Source organism: Tympanuchus pallidicinctus, unplaced genomic scaffold (genome assembly GCF_026119805.1).
Source record: "Tympanuchus pallidicinctus isolate F22 unplaced genomic scaffold, pur_lepc_1.0 scaffold13, whole genome shotgun sequence".
Lineage (NCBI taxonomy): Eukaryota > Metazoa > Chordata > Aves > Galliformes > Phasianidae > Tympanuchus > Tympanuchus pallidicinctus.
In genome coordinates this window covers 6150832-6166920 of record NW_026294648.1, presented here as the reverse complement: position 1 = coordinate 6166920, position 16089 = coordinate 6150832, and the positions used below count along the sequence as shown (strand labels likewise).

The 16089-nt window shown below is 40.9% G+C and overlaps 1 protein-coding gene across 2 annotated transcripts in view; it reads left to right on the top strand.

The window, feature by feature from the left end:
- Positions 1–16089, top strand: part of TRPC5 (transient receptor potential cation channel subfamily C member 5) — a 62886-nt gene that overhangs the window by 19129 nt on the left and 27668 nt on the right. For both annotated transcript variants that reach the window (XM_052673258.1, XM_052673259.1), the window contains one exon: positions 13127–13463. In XM_052673258.1, coding sequence (XP_052529218.1) covers positions 13127–13463 — 337 coding nt within the window. The remainder of the gene's footprint in view (positions 1–13126; positions 13464–16089) is intronic.

Here is a 16089-nt window from a genome sequence, read left to right as displayed (position 1 = left end):
AACAAGATTGGTTTAATGAAAGGCAGTTCTGCAGAAACTTTGTAGAAGATCATCTTGTTCCGCAGAATTATTTTATATCTTAGCATTGACAACCTTACAAGTCAAATCTCCAATAGCAATAGATGAAAATCCAGAGTGAATGTGAGTTATTTTCTGGGACTGTAAATTGTTACCGCAGTTGGCAGTTCTTTATATTCAACATAAGGAATGTGTGATCTCACATTGATTTTAGATGAATTGCAAGAGAAAATTTTCTGCAGCTTTTTCTTTTTGAGTGAAATAAATGTCAAAAAATCCCACAAAATACAAATCTATTCAATTTCAGCTTAATCAAGCAGGTATGTTCAACTTCTAGATTTTCTGTAGTGAAGCTGTTTTTAAAGGGCGTTGGTAAACAGATCATTGCCTTTGGATGGAGGTGCTATACTGTACATTTTGGAGTAGAGAGTACACTCTGACTTACTCTTGCTTTGTATCAGCATCAGTAGACTGGGAATTCAGAGTACTTTTCACCAGACATTATTCAGTGTTTTTCTCTCCAGGTCATTTGAGCTGAAACTACTGTGCCTTTTTTTGTTTCCTTTGCACATTGATACTGAAAAGTAGGTGCCAGTTTTGCTCCAGATACAGAAAAATAGCAGCCTTCAAAGTCCTGGTGCAGGTTGATGATCTCGAGCAAGTGAAAATACAGGACAGAAAAAAAGTCTTGATGGGAAAACCTAGACACCTATTGATAGTTCTTGCTCCAAACGGAATCCTTGGTGGAAAGGTTTTCAAAGCTAGTTAGTTGCTAAATATGCAGGTTAGTAGGAGATCAGATTTTAAACAGAATAATCTGGCTAAGTGCTTAAAACCTGTTGGAGATTAGATGCTTATCTTGCTGATGCAGTTTGAAATTCCACTGTTAAATTATCTGCATGTTTTGGCACCTAACTATTGGAGAAAAATCTGCTCTTGTATGTTAATTTTAGCAAGTAATTAGCAGTCTCCCCTGCCATCAATACAGCTCCCTGTTCCCTGGTTGGAATCCAATGAGCATGTTCAGGGTACATGAAACTTCATATCTTAATCTGGCACGAGCACCTCAGTCTTCACAGAAGACTGATCAAGGGCTGGTTGGTGAGGGAAACTGCATTGGTTCAGTACTTTTAACACTGGCTTCATTGCAAAGGCTCCATCCAGGTAAGTACTACTGCCATGTAAGCATCCCCCCAGGCAGGCAGTGAAAACCAGACTTCTTCAGTTCCACTTTTGGAAGAAATAATCTTCATGAGATCATATGAATTCTTGTACTAAGAGAAAAGTAGGCTTTCCTATAAATGTTCTGTAGTATAAGGGATTTATCTTCATAGAATCGTTTGAGTTGGAAGAGATCCTTAATGATCATTTAGTCCAACTCGTCTGCAATGAACAGGGACATCTACAGCTCAGTCAGGTTGCTCAGAGCCTGGTCCAATGTTATCTTCAGTGTCTCTGGTAACAGGGCTTCCACCAACTCCCTGGGCAAACTGTGCCACTGCCTCACCACCTTTATTGTAAAAAACTTCTTTCTTACATCCAGACTAAATCTCTCCTCTTTTAGTTTGAAACCATTTCTCCTTTTCCTATCACGACAGACCCTACTAAAGAGTCTGTCCCCTTCTTTCTTAGAGCCTCCCTTTAGACATTGGAAAGCCCCTCTCAGGTTTCCCAGAGCCTTCCCTTCTCCATGCCGCACAGCCCCAGCTCTCAGCCTGCTCTCGCAGGGAGGTTTTCCATCCATGGGATCACTTTTGTGGCCATCCTCTGGATGCACTCCAACAGCTCCACGTCTCTCCTGAGTACTGACAACTCCCCATCTGGATGCAGCACTCCAGGTGAGCTCTCACAGTGCAGAGCAGAGGGGCAGGTCACCTCCCTCGCCCTTCTGGCCTTGCTGCTTTTGATGCAGCCTAGGTTATGGTTGGCTTTCTGTGCTGAGAGCACATTGCTGGCTCACGGCCAGTTTGCCACCCACCAGTTCACCCAAGTCCTTTTTGGCAGGACTGTGCTCCATCCTTACATTCCCCAGCTTGAAATTCTTGTACTCATGACTAATTTTGGAAGAAAAAAAGGTGCTGAAAGCTTAACACAAAAAGGCACAGCTCAGCTGTTGGGGATCAATGTTCACTATGTTGTTCTGGCACCACGTTAGCTCTGCATTTGTTAATTTGTTTGGATTTCTAAGAAAAGATGAGGAAAGTCATGTCTTAAGATCTTGATAGTCATTTAAAGCACAGTTGTATTACAGTGTGCTGTCACTGTATTAAATAATAGAAACAGGCTGAATGCAGATATAATTTCTGTGTCCTTTAATGTATTTTAGATTGCCAAAGTACTGTAAAGCAACCATAGTACAGCAACTAATCAAGTCTAAAATAGCAGATTACTTCTTGAGGTGTAATTTAAAGTTGCATGAAGTGTATATAACAATCTGATAACCACGATAGCACCAATATGTATTCACCATATTTCGACTTTCCTGATCTCCATCACAGGTCAATCACATCTTCAAAACATCACAGTAGTGGGGTTTTAATACTTTCTATTTTTCCAGTACTAGTAGTTGGTTCAATTGATATATCTGTAAGAAACTTGCACAACACAAAGCACTCAGAAAAAATGTATTTTATCTGAGACCATTTTGCTTAGCACTTTCACTGCATTACATCAAAGGACTGCATGAAATTCCCTCTCAGAAACTGTTACCTTGGTCTCTTTTACTGACTGTACTCTAAGTACAGAAAAGAGATGGAATTGTTTGCTTTTCTAATTCAGAAACAGTGCTCTTTGCTGTTTTCTCTTCAGGATGGAGCTTCAGAAGTTCTAGTTCGTTTTTCGAAGTCATTTACATAGCCGAGTACCTCCTGAGAGACAGTACTGGAGTGAATAATCATTCCTGCCATGCCACATATTTTTTAGCTGTGTCTTGACTTTCAGCTGTGTAGCTGCAGTTAGAAGCACAGCATCATTCTCCTGGGACTGTGCATAAACCTGGTGAATTTCTAAGGGCACTTCAGTTAGTGTGTAACAGGAGCTTTTAAAAATATCACAGATGCGTGAAAAACGCCGTGCAAGGGCCATGAAAATCAAAACTCGTTTACTGCACCTTGTTTACCTGTTTTGAAAGCCATTCAGGTATCCTGACGGATAGTCAAGATCCAGTCTTTGCTTGCAGCCAGCGCTGAGTTGCTCTCCCATGGCATTGTCTGTTTTCTTGCCACACTGACTGGCAGTATGATACAGGGCTGAATATTTTTATTACATTCTTTAAGAGCACAATAAAAAGAGAGCTCTTCAGTGAGCTTGCAGAACTCAGAAGAGATTAATAAAAAGGCTTGCACTTCCAATTTTGTAGAATGAAATCATACAACATCATGAAAAGATCTTTATTAGGACTAGATGGGGCAGGCAAAGCTGCTCCTTGTGGAAGCTTTTTCCTTTTCTCATGACCTGAAAGAGCTGTATCCTTCAGAGGGAATGTTGAGGATGGTGCAGCTATGCTGTTTCCAGCTCTATCCTATGCCATAAACCTGAGCATAGGTTTAGGGATTTCTGGAGCACTCAATGCTCATCTGTCGCCTTCCATTTTCCATCAGCATTCATTCATTATTGTGCGCAGCTAAGTTGCCATCTGATGTGTGAACAGTGGCCTTTGCTAAAGGAAGCTGTTTTTTCTCAGGCTCAGTCCAATCAAACTCTTGACCGCATTGCAACATCTTCCATGTATGGGGTACTAACAGAGCTGCTATTAACAGTCTCAAGAGGAGGACTTTGAAGTGAATGATGGGGAGACCTATCTGCATTTGCACCCTTAAGATGAGATTTTTCTGTATGTATCCAGGAGCCACTGCTATATGGGCTGTGTCGTCAGATTTATTTATTCAGTTTTGGAAATTAGCATGGAAATTAACCATACAGCTGCATTGTGTTACAAAAATGAGAAGAAGTAGTGCTTAAGTGTGACTTCTTGCCAGACTTGAAAGAAGGAGAATAAATATTCAGAGGTCTGATGGTTCATCAGTTTGACAAAGTGGACTTGAATGTTTATTTGAAGAAACAGTATTATTTGATATATTATTCACGTAACACCAAAATGTTCTAACTTGATGAAGGTTAGGCGCATATTGCAGCTGTCACAGAACAGAACTGCAGAAGACTCTCTTTTGACAGCAAAATCATCTCTGACTAATCTTGTCATGCAGAGATTTTAAAAAACAACATAAGACTGTTATGTCAGTCAAGGACAAGGACTCTTTGAATTAGTGTAATGTGAATCAGGCAATAAATGCCTGGATCATTCTTGAAGTCATTTTTGGTGCCTTGTGCCTCTGACTTAAATGATCTCTTGGACAAAGACAGGAAGTATGTTGAAAGCTAAAGGGATTGTCACTGTTTTAAGAGCATTCAAGAGTGACTTATTGTGTTTGTCATTTCCCTTAGCTTCATGTATCCCATCAGTCTTCTTGCTAGCAAGAGAAGAGGCCCGAGAAGCCAAAAGTTAAAGTACAGGGTGTGATTTATTGGCTTTCTATAGACAACAGAAACTGGAAAGGAAAAGTGACATTCTTGGTATTTGTAAGCAAAGTGCTCAGTTGTACCTTGTCTGAAAGTTTAGAATGGCTTTCAGAAACAGCTTTACATCAGTCTTCAAGTAAGTATATCTTATTATTTCATATTCACTTTGAATGATAGCCCAGAACAATAAACTCTGTATAGTCTCCCTTTTGTATATAGAAATGAACATTATTAATTATCTGATTTCTATGAATTTCATCTTCACTTCTGTCTCTCAGTGAAGAGTGGTTTGAAAGTCCACAAACAAAAGAACTGAGATCCCACTCCCCTTATGCCTCTTATGTATGCATCAGATCCATCATCATCCAGATGTTCTGTGACTGGAGACATGGTTACACCACAGTTCTTCACTCCAGGGAAAGTGAGATGGATGGAGGGGTCAACCATAATCCCCCCAGCTGAGATCTTCTGCAAAACAGCAGTTAAAAGCTGAGATTGCCATTTTTGCATTCTTGTTCTTTATTCACAAACCCTGGCCACTTGGTAAACATCCTTGAGCACAGAGTATGTATTCCTCAACCCATAGCAGTGGCATCACTCAGAAACAGAGCAAGACTTCAGAGGTTCCCAAGGGTGCAAGAAGTATTTTCAATATGCTGGTCACTCCTAGATATTGGAGAAGAAGGTAAGGTAGAAAGAAAAAGGAAACCAAAGTTAAATAGTTTCAGCACAGACATTTCTCAGGTTAGAAAGGAAAAAAATAGAAAATGTTTTTAGAAGTTTTTATTAACACTAATAGGGTAAAGTAGGCATGTGTTTAAAATACTTGTGAATGACTTTTAAAATTCTTGTGTTCGCTTTACTTATCACTTTTTTAATATAAATGTTTAACATTCACTAGGGAGAATAAACTCAACCCTTTAGTTAAAAGTCAGTATCTTCTCCACTTCAGCTAAAGCCTGCGAGAGCTCCCAGTGTTCATCTGCAAGACCTGTAACTTGCTACCTGCAAGAGGACATAAGAAAGTCTGCAAGACTTGCCTCTAAGCAGTTCTTAGCCTGAGTGGTTTTTCAGTGCTCCTGTATGAGGAGTCTGTTTGGCTCTGGGAGAGCAGTTAGCGTGTTGTGGATTAACTGACCCTCTCTTAGTTGCACACTGTAGCATACTGTCTTTGGAATCTGAATTGTGCCTGCTTAACCTTTGCAACACAACTCTACTCTGAAATATTTGCTGGGATAATTCTACGTGAATTTATTTATCAGCTGCATTCTGCTATCTGCTAAAATACATACTGATTTTTTTTCTTTTCCTGCTAGAAAGCTCTGTGCTTTTGTTTGGGCTTGTGCTCAGGCTTTGACCCAGAAGAGCTGTTCTGAGGTTGCTGGTAACAGCTTGTCTCCAGAAGCACTGTTCAGCAGTTCGCCTTTATTCAAGGCTGGATTTACACCTGCACTTAAATCCTGCTGACAGAAGCCATAAATACAAATCTATAGCTAAACACACATTTAAACGCTCTGAGAAGAGATGAATTTAATGTCAAACTTAAATATTTTGTTAATTGCTTCTTCTGTGTGTGGGCACCCAGGATTTACTGGGTCTTACCTTCGTCTTAGAATATACAGGACCTCTTCTCTTTAAATGTTTAAACCAATCCAACATAAATTCATGAAAACTATGAATCTTGATGGAATGGTAGCAGGTTTTTGGCACTTGTGCAGTCTTACCTTTTGCTAGCATTCACATCACAGGGGACTTACTAGCTGCTACAGCTTGAACTCAGTTCATATCTGCTACCATCAAGACATGTTATGAATGAGAGACCTTTAGTTAAGATTCATGTGTCATCGTCACTTAAAATATTCTAAGAACAGATTAAACAAAATTCTGTATAATTTAAGGCCATATGTTCATCTGTGGAGGATCTGGAGTTTGTTTTATCCACCAGCAGAGGGATTGAGTGATTTGGGTAGCACCAGGTTTTCCTGAAGGACTCTTCCAGCTGAGCTAGTGATCTTCTAATGACAGAAATGACTGGATTTGCATCAGTGCTTCACTGTTTGAAGTAACATACATGTGAATAGCAGCTGTGTTTTCATAGGATATTCATCCTGTAATTTCCTGAGCGGAAAAAAAATTTAAAAAAACACACAGAAAAATATGATCTCTTGGAAGTGCCTGATGGAGAATGTTGAACTACAGTCTGTAGCTATGGCTGAGTTACCCAGCTTCCCCTCCAGGCTTCTTTGTTTCATTTTTTGCGTTTTTCTCTGTTGCAGAAAGTACTTAATTAACGGGATGAACAACCATTAGGTGTTTACCCTCTGCAGTTCATGCTTTAGCAGCAGAATGTAAATAACTTTGCAGTCATTAACAAGGTTGAACTTTAAAAAAAAAGTGCTAAGAAAGAGTATTTTCTTATTCATCTCACTGTTCGCAGCGCTGCACACTGGAGGGGCTGGAATTTCTTATGTAGAATATCAGATCTCACAGGGCTCGCGTTCAGCAGCAGGCTTCAAATGAGGCCACAGATAGTTTCTCTCTTCTGCTTTTGAGCTAATTTAGAAATGTAACTCTTTTGAGTTTTGCCGCTGGAATTTCACACTGATACAACAATCACGTTTCCTTTCTTCTCCTTGGTTAGAAAATGGAGGCAGAATAGTTTTTCTGTTGCATGGAAATGCATCGTGCTACTCGTGCAGGCTCTTCTGGAGGATTTGGAAGCGAAGGAGAACGATATGCTCCCCAGAGCTGTGTCAGTATGGGCTAAGAGGGGCACAGTCCTGCTGCACAGCCTGGCCTCATCTGCTCACCTGAACTGGGGCTGTGTGTGTCCTCAGAGACATCTTCACCCTGATGACTGCCCCAGGGAGAGAGCATAAGGCACTTGGCAGGATGTGTAGTGAGTGGAGAATGGCAATGGCATTTATCTTTTTCATGATATAATTAGATTCACAGGAATCCTACATTTCTTACAGAATTAGCTAAAATATATACTTAATGCCACTACATCAGACGCTGCATTTACCCAACTGTCACGCAGACTGCAAAATCCAGCTCAGTTTGTGTGACAGTCTGCCTTTTCAAAGCCAGAATAACTTTAATTGTAAAGGACAGCGCAAATAATAATACCCTCAAACACAGGAACCGTGCAGCTATGCAGCTGCCATGTTTTGGATAATTACTATGGAATATAGTCATAACATAATACCGTAATAACGTGTAATTTAATGTAGTGCAATATAATGTTTATAATAAAATAAGTAACTTACAGTATATAAAATAGCAATAACCCCAAATGCAGCTAACACTTCAAAAAGTGTTGCATCCAGCTGCTGTGTTTTGGGTAGTTGCTGTGGGGTATAGCACTATTGGTGAAGTCTAACTTATCAATATAAGTGTCTGACAGGGAGACCAAAGTTAATTTTATGGCTCTCCTGCCACATTTGGCTCTCAGTGTTAACCTCACTGGGAGCTGATGTAGCTGACTAACAGAAGAACTCGGTCCTGCTTATTAATGCAGGGCTCTGCAGTTACAAATTAGTGCTTATTCATCTATGAAGAGCATTCACTATCGCTGTCTGCAGCAAGAGTACAGAAAAGAACTCCAGCAAACTCCAAACAGAAGAGCCTGTTGGCAGCCGTCACGATAATCAGAATAAACGCAGAGAGATACTGTGCTCAGCCCCTGTGATGTCTATCAGGGAGCTATTTCAGATGCTCCCCGAGGCATTCACATCTCAGCCCATCTGTGTCTGATCCTAAATTACTTCTGACTGTGAGAGATAAGGGATTTCCCCATAGATAAGGGGAGGGGGGGTGGAATATAATTTCTGTGTTTGATATTTATATTAATGGCACAGCTTGCAGAAAGCATTTAATTCCCAAGAAATAAAATATAGGTGACATAAAAACATCAGTTAAGATTAGATATTAAGAAAAAGATACTCCATCCAGCAGCTGCTGTTTTCCCTTAAAAACATTCCCCTTGGTAGAGAATCAGGTGACAATGAGTATAATGAACATTGAGAATGAAATTCTCTAATTGCACAATCCAGATGCAAGCCAAATGTTACTGCCTGGCAGGACTGAAAGGAAAAAGGGAAAGGAAAGAACACAGAAGACTTCATACTGCAGTAGTTTCTGCCCTCAGTAGTTTCCCAATCATGAGTGAAGTTGCTGATCTCACTTCTTCAAAAGATGGAGTAATTTATCTCCATTTTCAGAGGCTAGACGAAGCGTCTTGCCCACAGAACAGCGTTGTCCTCACAAGGAAGGTACTCTGAATTGCATCTTATTGCTCATTGAATGACTGCATCTTCAGCTAAGGACAGGTTCTTCTTGTCAGATAATGAGAAGGAGCCCTGCCTGTTAGCTGCTGAAGAAATACAGAAATACAACTCATACTCGTCTTCTCAAACAGAGCACCTGGTACAGAACATCTGCCACTGATTGTGGACCACCTACAAAACTGGGACAATGTGTAATTTGTCTTAAACGGTCAAGATCTTCCCTTTTCACTGTGCAGAAACTTTAACTGATATCAAATCCTGTCACATATGGTATGTTCATGTGAAATGATAAAAGACTGTGATATGCAGTATTTCTACCTACAGCAAAAAGAAAAGGCTTTGAAAAAAAAGATGAAAAACGCTTTTGGGACCATACTTACATTGAGACAGAACTTATATTCAGGAAAGGCCTTCAAATAAGTGATACTGGAAAAGTCAGCTTGCTTTTCCAGATCTCAGTTTCGCCTATTTGCAAAATAAAAATAAGATTGTTTCCTAAACTTTGTAAATAAATTTTAAATTATAAATGAAAACAAAAGTCCCACAATTCTATTACTATTTCAGGCCATTTCACACCTAAAAAAGGCTAGAGATGAGCTTTTCCCTGTTTTGAATGTTATGTGTATTGCTATAGCCTCACTAGTGCTGGACAGTCTTTAAGGAGCTGAGCATTCAGTGGTTTAGCCAACGGGTTCTGGTAACAACACCTAGAAACAAAGATGAGACTGACATTTGCCGTAGTATGCAGGGAAGTAGCCAGATAATTGCAGTGTTTCTGCAGGTTGAAAACACTGCATTTCAGCCAGCTGTAGTCTTTGTGCCATGTGGAAGCTAAGCTGTAGTATTTACTAATTTTAACACTGTGATTAATGAGTTTTACTAAGATGAGTTAGTGAAATCCTGCAGTGGTAAGTGCTTAGACTTATCTTTAATAATGGCAACATTTGGTGGTTTATGACATTAGGAGGGCTTTTTTGAGTGTGTTGTGCTTAAATTTCCCCCAGGCCATTTTTAGTGATGTTGATATGGGCTTGATTGGAAAATGTAATGGCTTTTTCCATTTCCGCTGCCTTATGCCAACCTGATCTTTAAAGCTGTGCTTTCATGATGTGTGAATTTCTCTCCATCTGAAGAACTAACATCAGATGCAATTTGGAAATCAGATTTTATAAATGAGCTATTAGGCAGAGAGGAGGCACTTTTAAGATGCTCACAAGTTGCACAGCAACCAGAGGAACATAGTCATTTGATTTCTCAAATGACTCTGACTTTGACTCAAGGGAAAAACAGTTTGTTCTTCCCTTAAAGGTTTCTATCATATGTGATAAAGAGAAAATGCGTATATACATTTTCCCCCTCAACAAAAGTTGTGTCTCATCTCTGAGAAACAGCAGTATCTGTTACCATGCAAATGACTGCAGAACACGAGCGGTCACAGCTCCTGTTTGTGATCTGAAATGAAAAATACTGCAGTGTAGCCTTCCGTATCTTCTTGCTTTTAAACCTAACATCCTGACCCTTCTGAAACAACAGATTAAAAAACAAACCAAGTGAGAATCAATGCTTGATGTTCTTTTCCATTTCTGTAGAATTGTTTCTTTCATCACCATCCCCAGGTCTCGCATTTCACCATCACACACTTTCAGGTAGTTATGAGCAACAGGTCTTTGCTTTTTCTGGAATTTGTCTCCATATCAGCTACTGTCCAGTTTCTGCTGTATGTGTAAGTTAATCCCAAATCAGATGCACTTTTATTTTCTTTTCTCGTGCCCACTTGTGTTGTGTCGCTTCTATGTAAGATGCAGCAACCGCATTTACTGTAGTAATAACATGTAAATGTCCAACTTCAGAAATGCCTTTTATGCCTCCTGGAGATTTTGTTTTCAGTATTAATTTTGGTCAGTCCATATCTTTGAACTACCGAAAGCCAAAAGCAGTGTGATTCTGATACAGGCAGCCTGTTACAGCGTTTAAGATGCATTCACAAAATCAAAAAATACCTGCAGAAATGAATGGTTTTGTCAGACTTTGCCTGACTTCTGTCACATACTATTTTGTTTTCTTCAACACAAAAATCTTTTTTTTTTCTTCACACCAAAAATCTGTTCTAGGAAAAAATAGAGAAATACAAGAGATGCAGGAAAAGTTGTTTGGTTATTTTTTCCCCTCCCTCTGTATATTGTTCCTGGTGCTGATCCCAGACTGTGTTCAGGTCCTGTGGGAGCTCTAGAGAAGTGCCTTCAGATACTACTTGCTGTCAGAACAGCAGCTTGGGATTCCTTTGCTGACTCGTGCTTCAGGATCAGGTCCTGAGGGACCCCAGCCATGAGTTCTGCTGCCATCTTTCCTCTGATACTGAGCAAATCTTGTTTTTTCCTTCTGTTACACTTTGGTTTCCCATTTTGAACATGGCAGTGATAGTGCTCTGCCAGTATAGAATGCTGAGAATTGCATATAGAAAGTCCCTGTGCATGCTAAATAATGCTAAGCACTTCTGGCAGCGAGAGAATCTTTAAAAGATAGAGGTGTGTGCTGAAACTACCTTTAAGAAGTCTCTGTTACACCACATGTGATCTTCAGGTAACTAAGAGCTATGGCAAATTCTAGGCACAAATCAAAGATGTGTTAAGGACGGCCGGTAGCCCTGGCCTGTGTCAGCACTGTGGGGAACGGTATCTGATGGGAGCTTCTTCCAGGGTTGAACACTAAGAAGGAATCTGGTATTTAGAATCCAGGCCCTTTGCCACCACAGATCTTCCTTCCAAGAGCTGCTTTGAATTATGGGGGTGAAAGAGTACTTTGCTGATAAAATCTGGCTTCTCTGCTGGGGGATGTAGAGCATGTTAGCACTACATCCCTCACAGAGAACCCTTTTAAATATGTATGAGCCAAGTGTAATAAACAGTAGTATCATCTTCAGGTTGCTCAGAGGTTTCTTCTTGATGAATGCTGTTAGTACTACAGTCAATTGGAAGTGTGATTCTTTTGATACAGCCATGTCCTGTCACAGATGCTGTGACAGGATTGTTTTTGTTGATAGCTGTATCCATGCTCAAACAGTTGGTTATTTTTTGTTTGTTTTAAATGTAATTAGAGCAAAAATAACAGATATCCTGAAAACAGAAGTTTGCTTTTAAACTTGCAGAGCACAGTCAGAAATCTGAGTTTAAAAAGGCTGAATTGCTGAAACTGGAAGTGACCTCTGGGTCCAGCTGGTGCCACCCGTGCTCCAGCTCCAGCAGGGCCACAAGAGCAAGGTGCCCAGGCCCATGCTGAGAAGCCTTTGAAGATCTCCAAGGAGATTCTGCAGCCTCTCAGGGCAACCTGTGTCATTGCTTAGCTTCATTAATATGGGTTAAAATTCCAATACATAAATGCAACCTTCTTGATCTTGCAGATATCTCTAATTAGCTGTGGGTCTGAAAAGTTTAGGAAACCATGGGGCTGTCTAGTTATAATCAAGAACATAAGTCTTCTGGCATAGGCCAGAAATATTTTGGCTTGAGTCTGAAATTCCAAGGGTTGTTAGGTATTAAAACAGTCAGGAGTTACAACCTGAGCACTTCTTGTATGGAGTCACCGAAATGCAACGTATCACCAACACAAAGCTGTTTTATTTTACAGCGAGAAAGTAAACTTTCAAATGTCATTTTTGCTGCTGTGATCAAAGGTTTCTTTTTGCTTCTGTTTAATCTCTTATATTTTACAATTGCTCTCTTCCTTAATAAAGAGACATGTTTACAAATGTGCTGTCCTGCTTCTCAGCAGATGTCACCTGGCTGAACTTTGCATTATTGCATGCTGTCTCATGCCCAGCTCAGCCCACACACACATATGCTGGAGTCCTTGCACAAAATCATGTGCAGCACCCCACACAATTTGTAGACATCTTCTCTCCCTCTCTCTAACACATGCACACACGCACACACTTGGAGCTTTCCATCTTTTCCCTCCTGACTTCTCTTTTAGTCACTTTTTAAAGATGCTGACAGTGATTTGTTTGAGACTGTTGAAACCTAAAATGTTCTGAAAGGAAAACCATAAGAAGAGAAAAAGCTCATAGTAATTTTAGTTGTATCACTTTTGGATGAGGCTTTATATATCGCGAGTACCTGATATACTGAATGATGATTCAAATAGAAAAGATCTCTTAGAAGAAATCTGAAATCCTGTGTACAAAAGAAGAGTGGAGTTCTACCCCATATCCAGCCCAAAGTTTTGTATAAGGATCTCTGTAAGATAAGGAAGAGCATACATGAAGTACGAGTCAGTAATAAGCTTTCTTTTTTCTTCCTCCTCAGTTTGTTGCTCAGCCAAACTGCCAGCAGCTACTAGCAACACTTTGGTATGATGGTTTTCCAGGCTGGAGGCGGAAACACTGGGCAGTAAAACTCTTGACCTGTGTCACCATCGGACTGCTATTCCCTGTGCTATCTGTGGCATATCTGATTGCACCGAAGAGCAGGCTGGGACTGTTCATTAAAAAGCCATTTATAAAGTTTATCTGCCACACCGGCTCATACCTAACCTTCCTCTTCATGCTCCTGCTGGCATCGCAGCATATCGTCAGGACTGACCTTCACATGCAGGGACCACCTCCCACCATCGTGGAGTGGATGATCCTGCCCTGGGTTCTAGGTAAGTCAGGAACACAAGAATGCTTGACCTGCAGTCTCCTGCCTCGCACCCATGGCAACTGTATGGAGACTTGATCTCAGCATCATCATGTAAAGAGATTTGGCAGCCAGCTTCAGTAGCTGCATGAAACAGCTGGGCTCCTTCTGGTACAACAGATCTTGTTGGCCTAGGGCTCTTCTGCTGTCCCTTTTGCCATGTGACATGCCTTTAGAGATGACCCTGAGTAAACCTGAACAGACACAGCTCTCTCCCCGCTTCCCACATCATCTGTGCAAGAATTAGCTACTGGGTCATGGTAGTATCAAATAAAGCCACCTGAATGCTGGCTTCCTTCTGCTGGCTGATGCATGGCAGGGGGCAGAGCCAAAGGCTTTTGCCTTCTCACTGATGTGCTCTGGCAGTCAGCACACAGGTACCTGCCCTGCTTGTTCCTGGGCCACAGGATAGCAGAGAAGGGAAGATAAATCTCATTCTGCCTTATGCCTCTGTGCTGATATACACTGAACAAATCAGTATCAATCACTCCAGTATAGGCAGAAGAAGGGGTATCTAATACAGCAGGTTGAACCTCAGGTTGTTACCTGTTCTGGCTTGGGCAAGAACTGTGGGGTGCCTGGACCCCAAAGGCAGGATGCACGGGTGAGGAGGTAGCAAGGTGAGATGGGAAAAAGTAAATAAAGCCACTGGAGGAGAAGGGCAGAGAAGCAAATTTAGGTGCATTTTTGGTAAGGTGTATTTATCCTTTCAAACTGAGCTCAAAGGGAACAGAAGGTGAAAACCTAGGATTCTTAGGAATATCATCTCTCTTCTCCTTAGGCCCCCATCTCCTTTGCTCTGCCATTAGCATGTAGCACCACTGAGAGCTGAGGTGATACTATGAGGCACACTTGGGGCAATGGTTTTCATGCTCTCCTGTCTCTCTTTCAGCCTTTCTGTGCACTCTAGCTCAGTTCACAGCCCCCAGCTAGTTCTTAGTGAGCTGCAGTTTTATGCTTGGGGTCAAGGGCCTGGAAAGCCATGCTTGTGCTGTTGTAGACAACACAGTAAAGGGCATATCTCTCAGCAAACCTCCATCTCCAGAGCTCTTCTAGTGGCTCCTCACTGCTTCTTATGTGTCCACCTCTACTCTCCCTGCTGGTGCCTCTCCTGGCCTAGCGCCAGGACCCAGCTCTTCCTTTCTGTGGTGGCTCAGCAGCAAACGGGTTCTGTGCTGAGTGGACTTCACTGCGCCAAAGCTAAAACTGCTGATGGGAAATGCGTAAAGAAAAAGAGTTGCAATCACGCTCACAAATCACTTTCCATCATGACCGAGGGCATTTTGTTCTTTGTGAAGCTTCATTGCAACATAAAAAAGGTAACTCAAACCTCATTATCTCATTAAACTAAGTTATGGCATTGAAATGTATGTGCAGGTAGAAACTTCAGAATAAGCTGAGAAAACTGAATGTCTTTTCTGAACTAAGGTGATTTCTTCATTTTATCCTTTACTTCATGGTTTAAATTGAAGGAAATGGTGGGCACTTCAGCAAAATTGATGTGCAGATGAAAGGATAATCCATACAAAAAAGCCTTTCAGAATAGCCTGCTACAGTTTTCTATTCTTACTTTTGAGTTCCTTTGTTTCAGATAAATAGGGATATTGTGGGATTGCTTATTGCATGGAGAAATTAGAACAGTTTCACCCGATTAAAGGTAATTATTTATGAAATATCTTCCACTACAAAAGGAGAGAGAGTGAACAAGCACACACAGCATTGCTGTAACTATAGTAACCAGCAGTGATAACTCACTATAAATACAGTGTATGAGTTCTTCAACAGACTCTTCTCCATTGATTTATTCTATGTTTTTGTGTGCATGCAAAGATTTGGAGGCAGCTGTAATAAAATTACCTTATTGGCCTTGACATTATGCTTGTCTGACCATTGACCTGCTGACTGGAAGCTGAAGGGCTGAGACTGATATTCGGATGTTTGCAGCGGTTCATTTCAACATTATCTGCTTTTCAGATTGAACTTTCAGGTCCTAAAAATGAATTGGGAGTGGCATTTCAGTGACCACTGCAGTATTCATGGTTGGGCATGGGTAGATATTTGAGTAACTGCAGCGGTAGTACAGCTTGATGTGTATTTTGTTCTGTCTCTTTTCATGTGCATTTCAGGTCTTCATTCAAGGGTATTGTAAAGTGGCTATTTCAAAACATTTGAGAGCTCTAAGGATGTACTCAGAAACATGGTGACCTCACTTTCAAATTGGGCTTAGGTTCTTAAAAGTACTTAAATAGGTCTTAAATAAAGGGCACATAAGTTACTTATAATAAAACTGTTATGCCAGGTAGCAGTCTGATAATGAGCTATGGAAGCTCACTGTTTTACCCCTGCAGCAGCAGAGAGGTAAAGTGAAGGTTAGCAAATGCTACCAATTATTACCAGAAGGCATTTCAGAGTAAAGAGGATGGGCTATCACCATAGCTTTGGGAACAAATTCTTACCTCACAAAACCCGTAGCCGTGGTTGGCATGATGTGACTCACTGCTGAGAGATATGATGCCAAGCTGCAGTGCCCTTTTCCATGCTGAGCTGTACCTTTTAGTTTAGTTGTTTTTTTTTTTTGCCCCCTCCCCCCC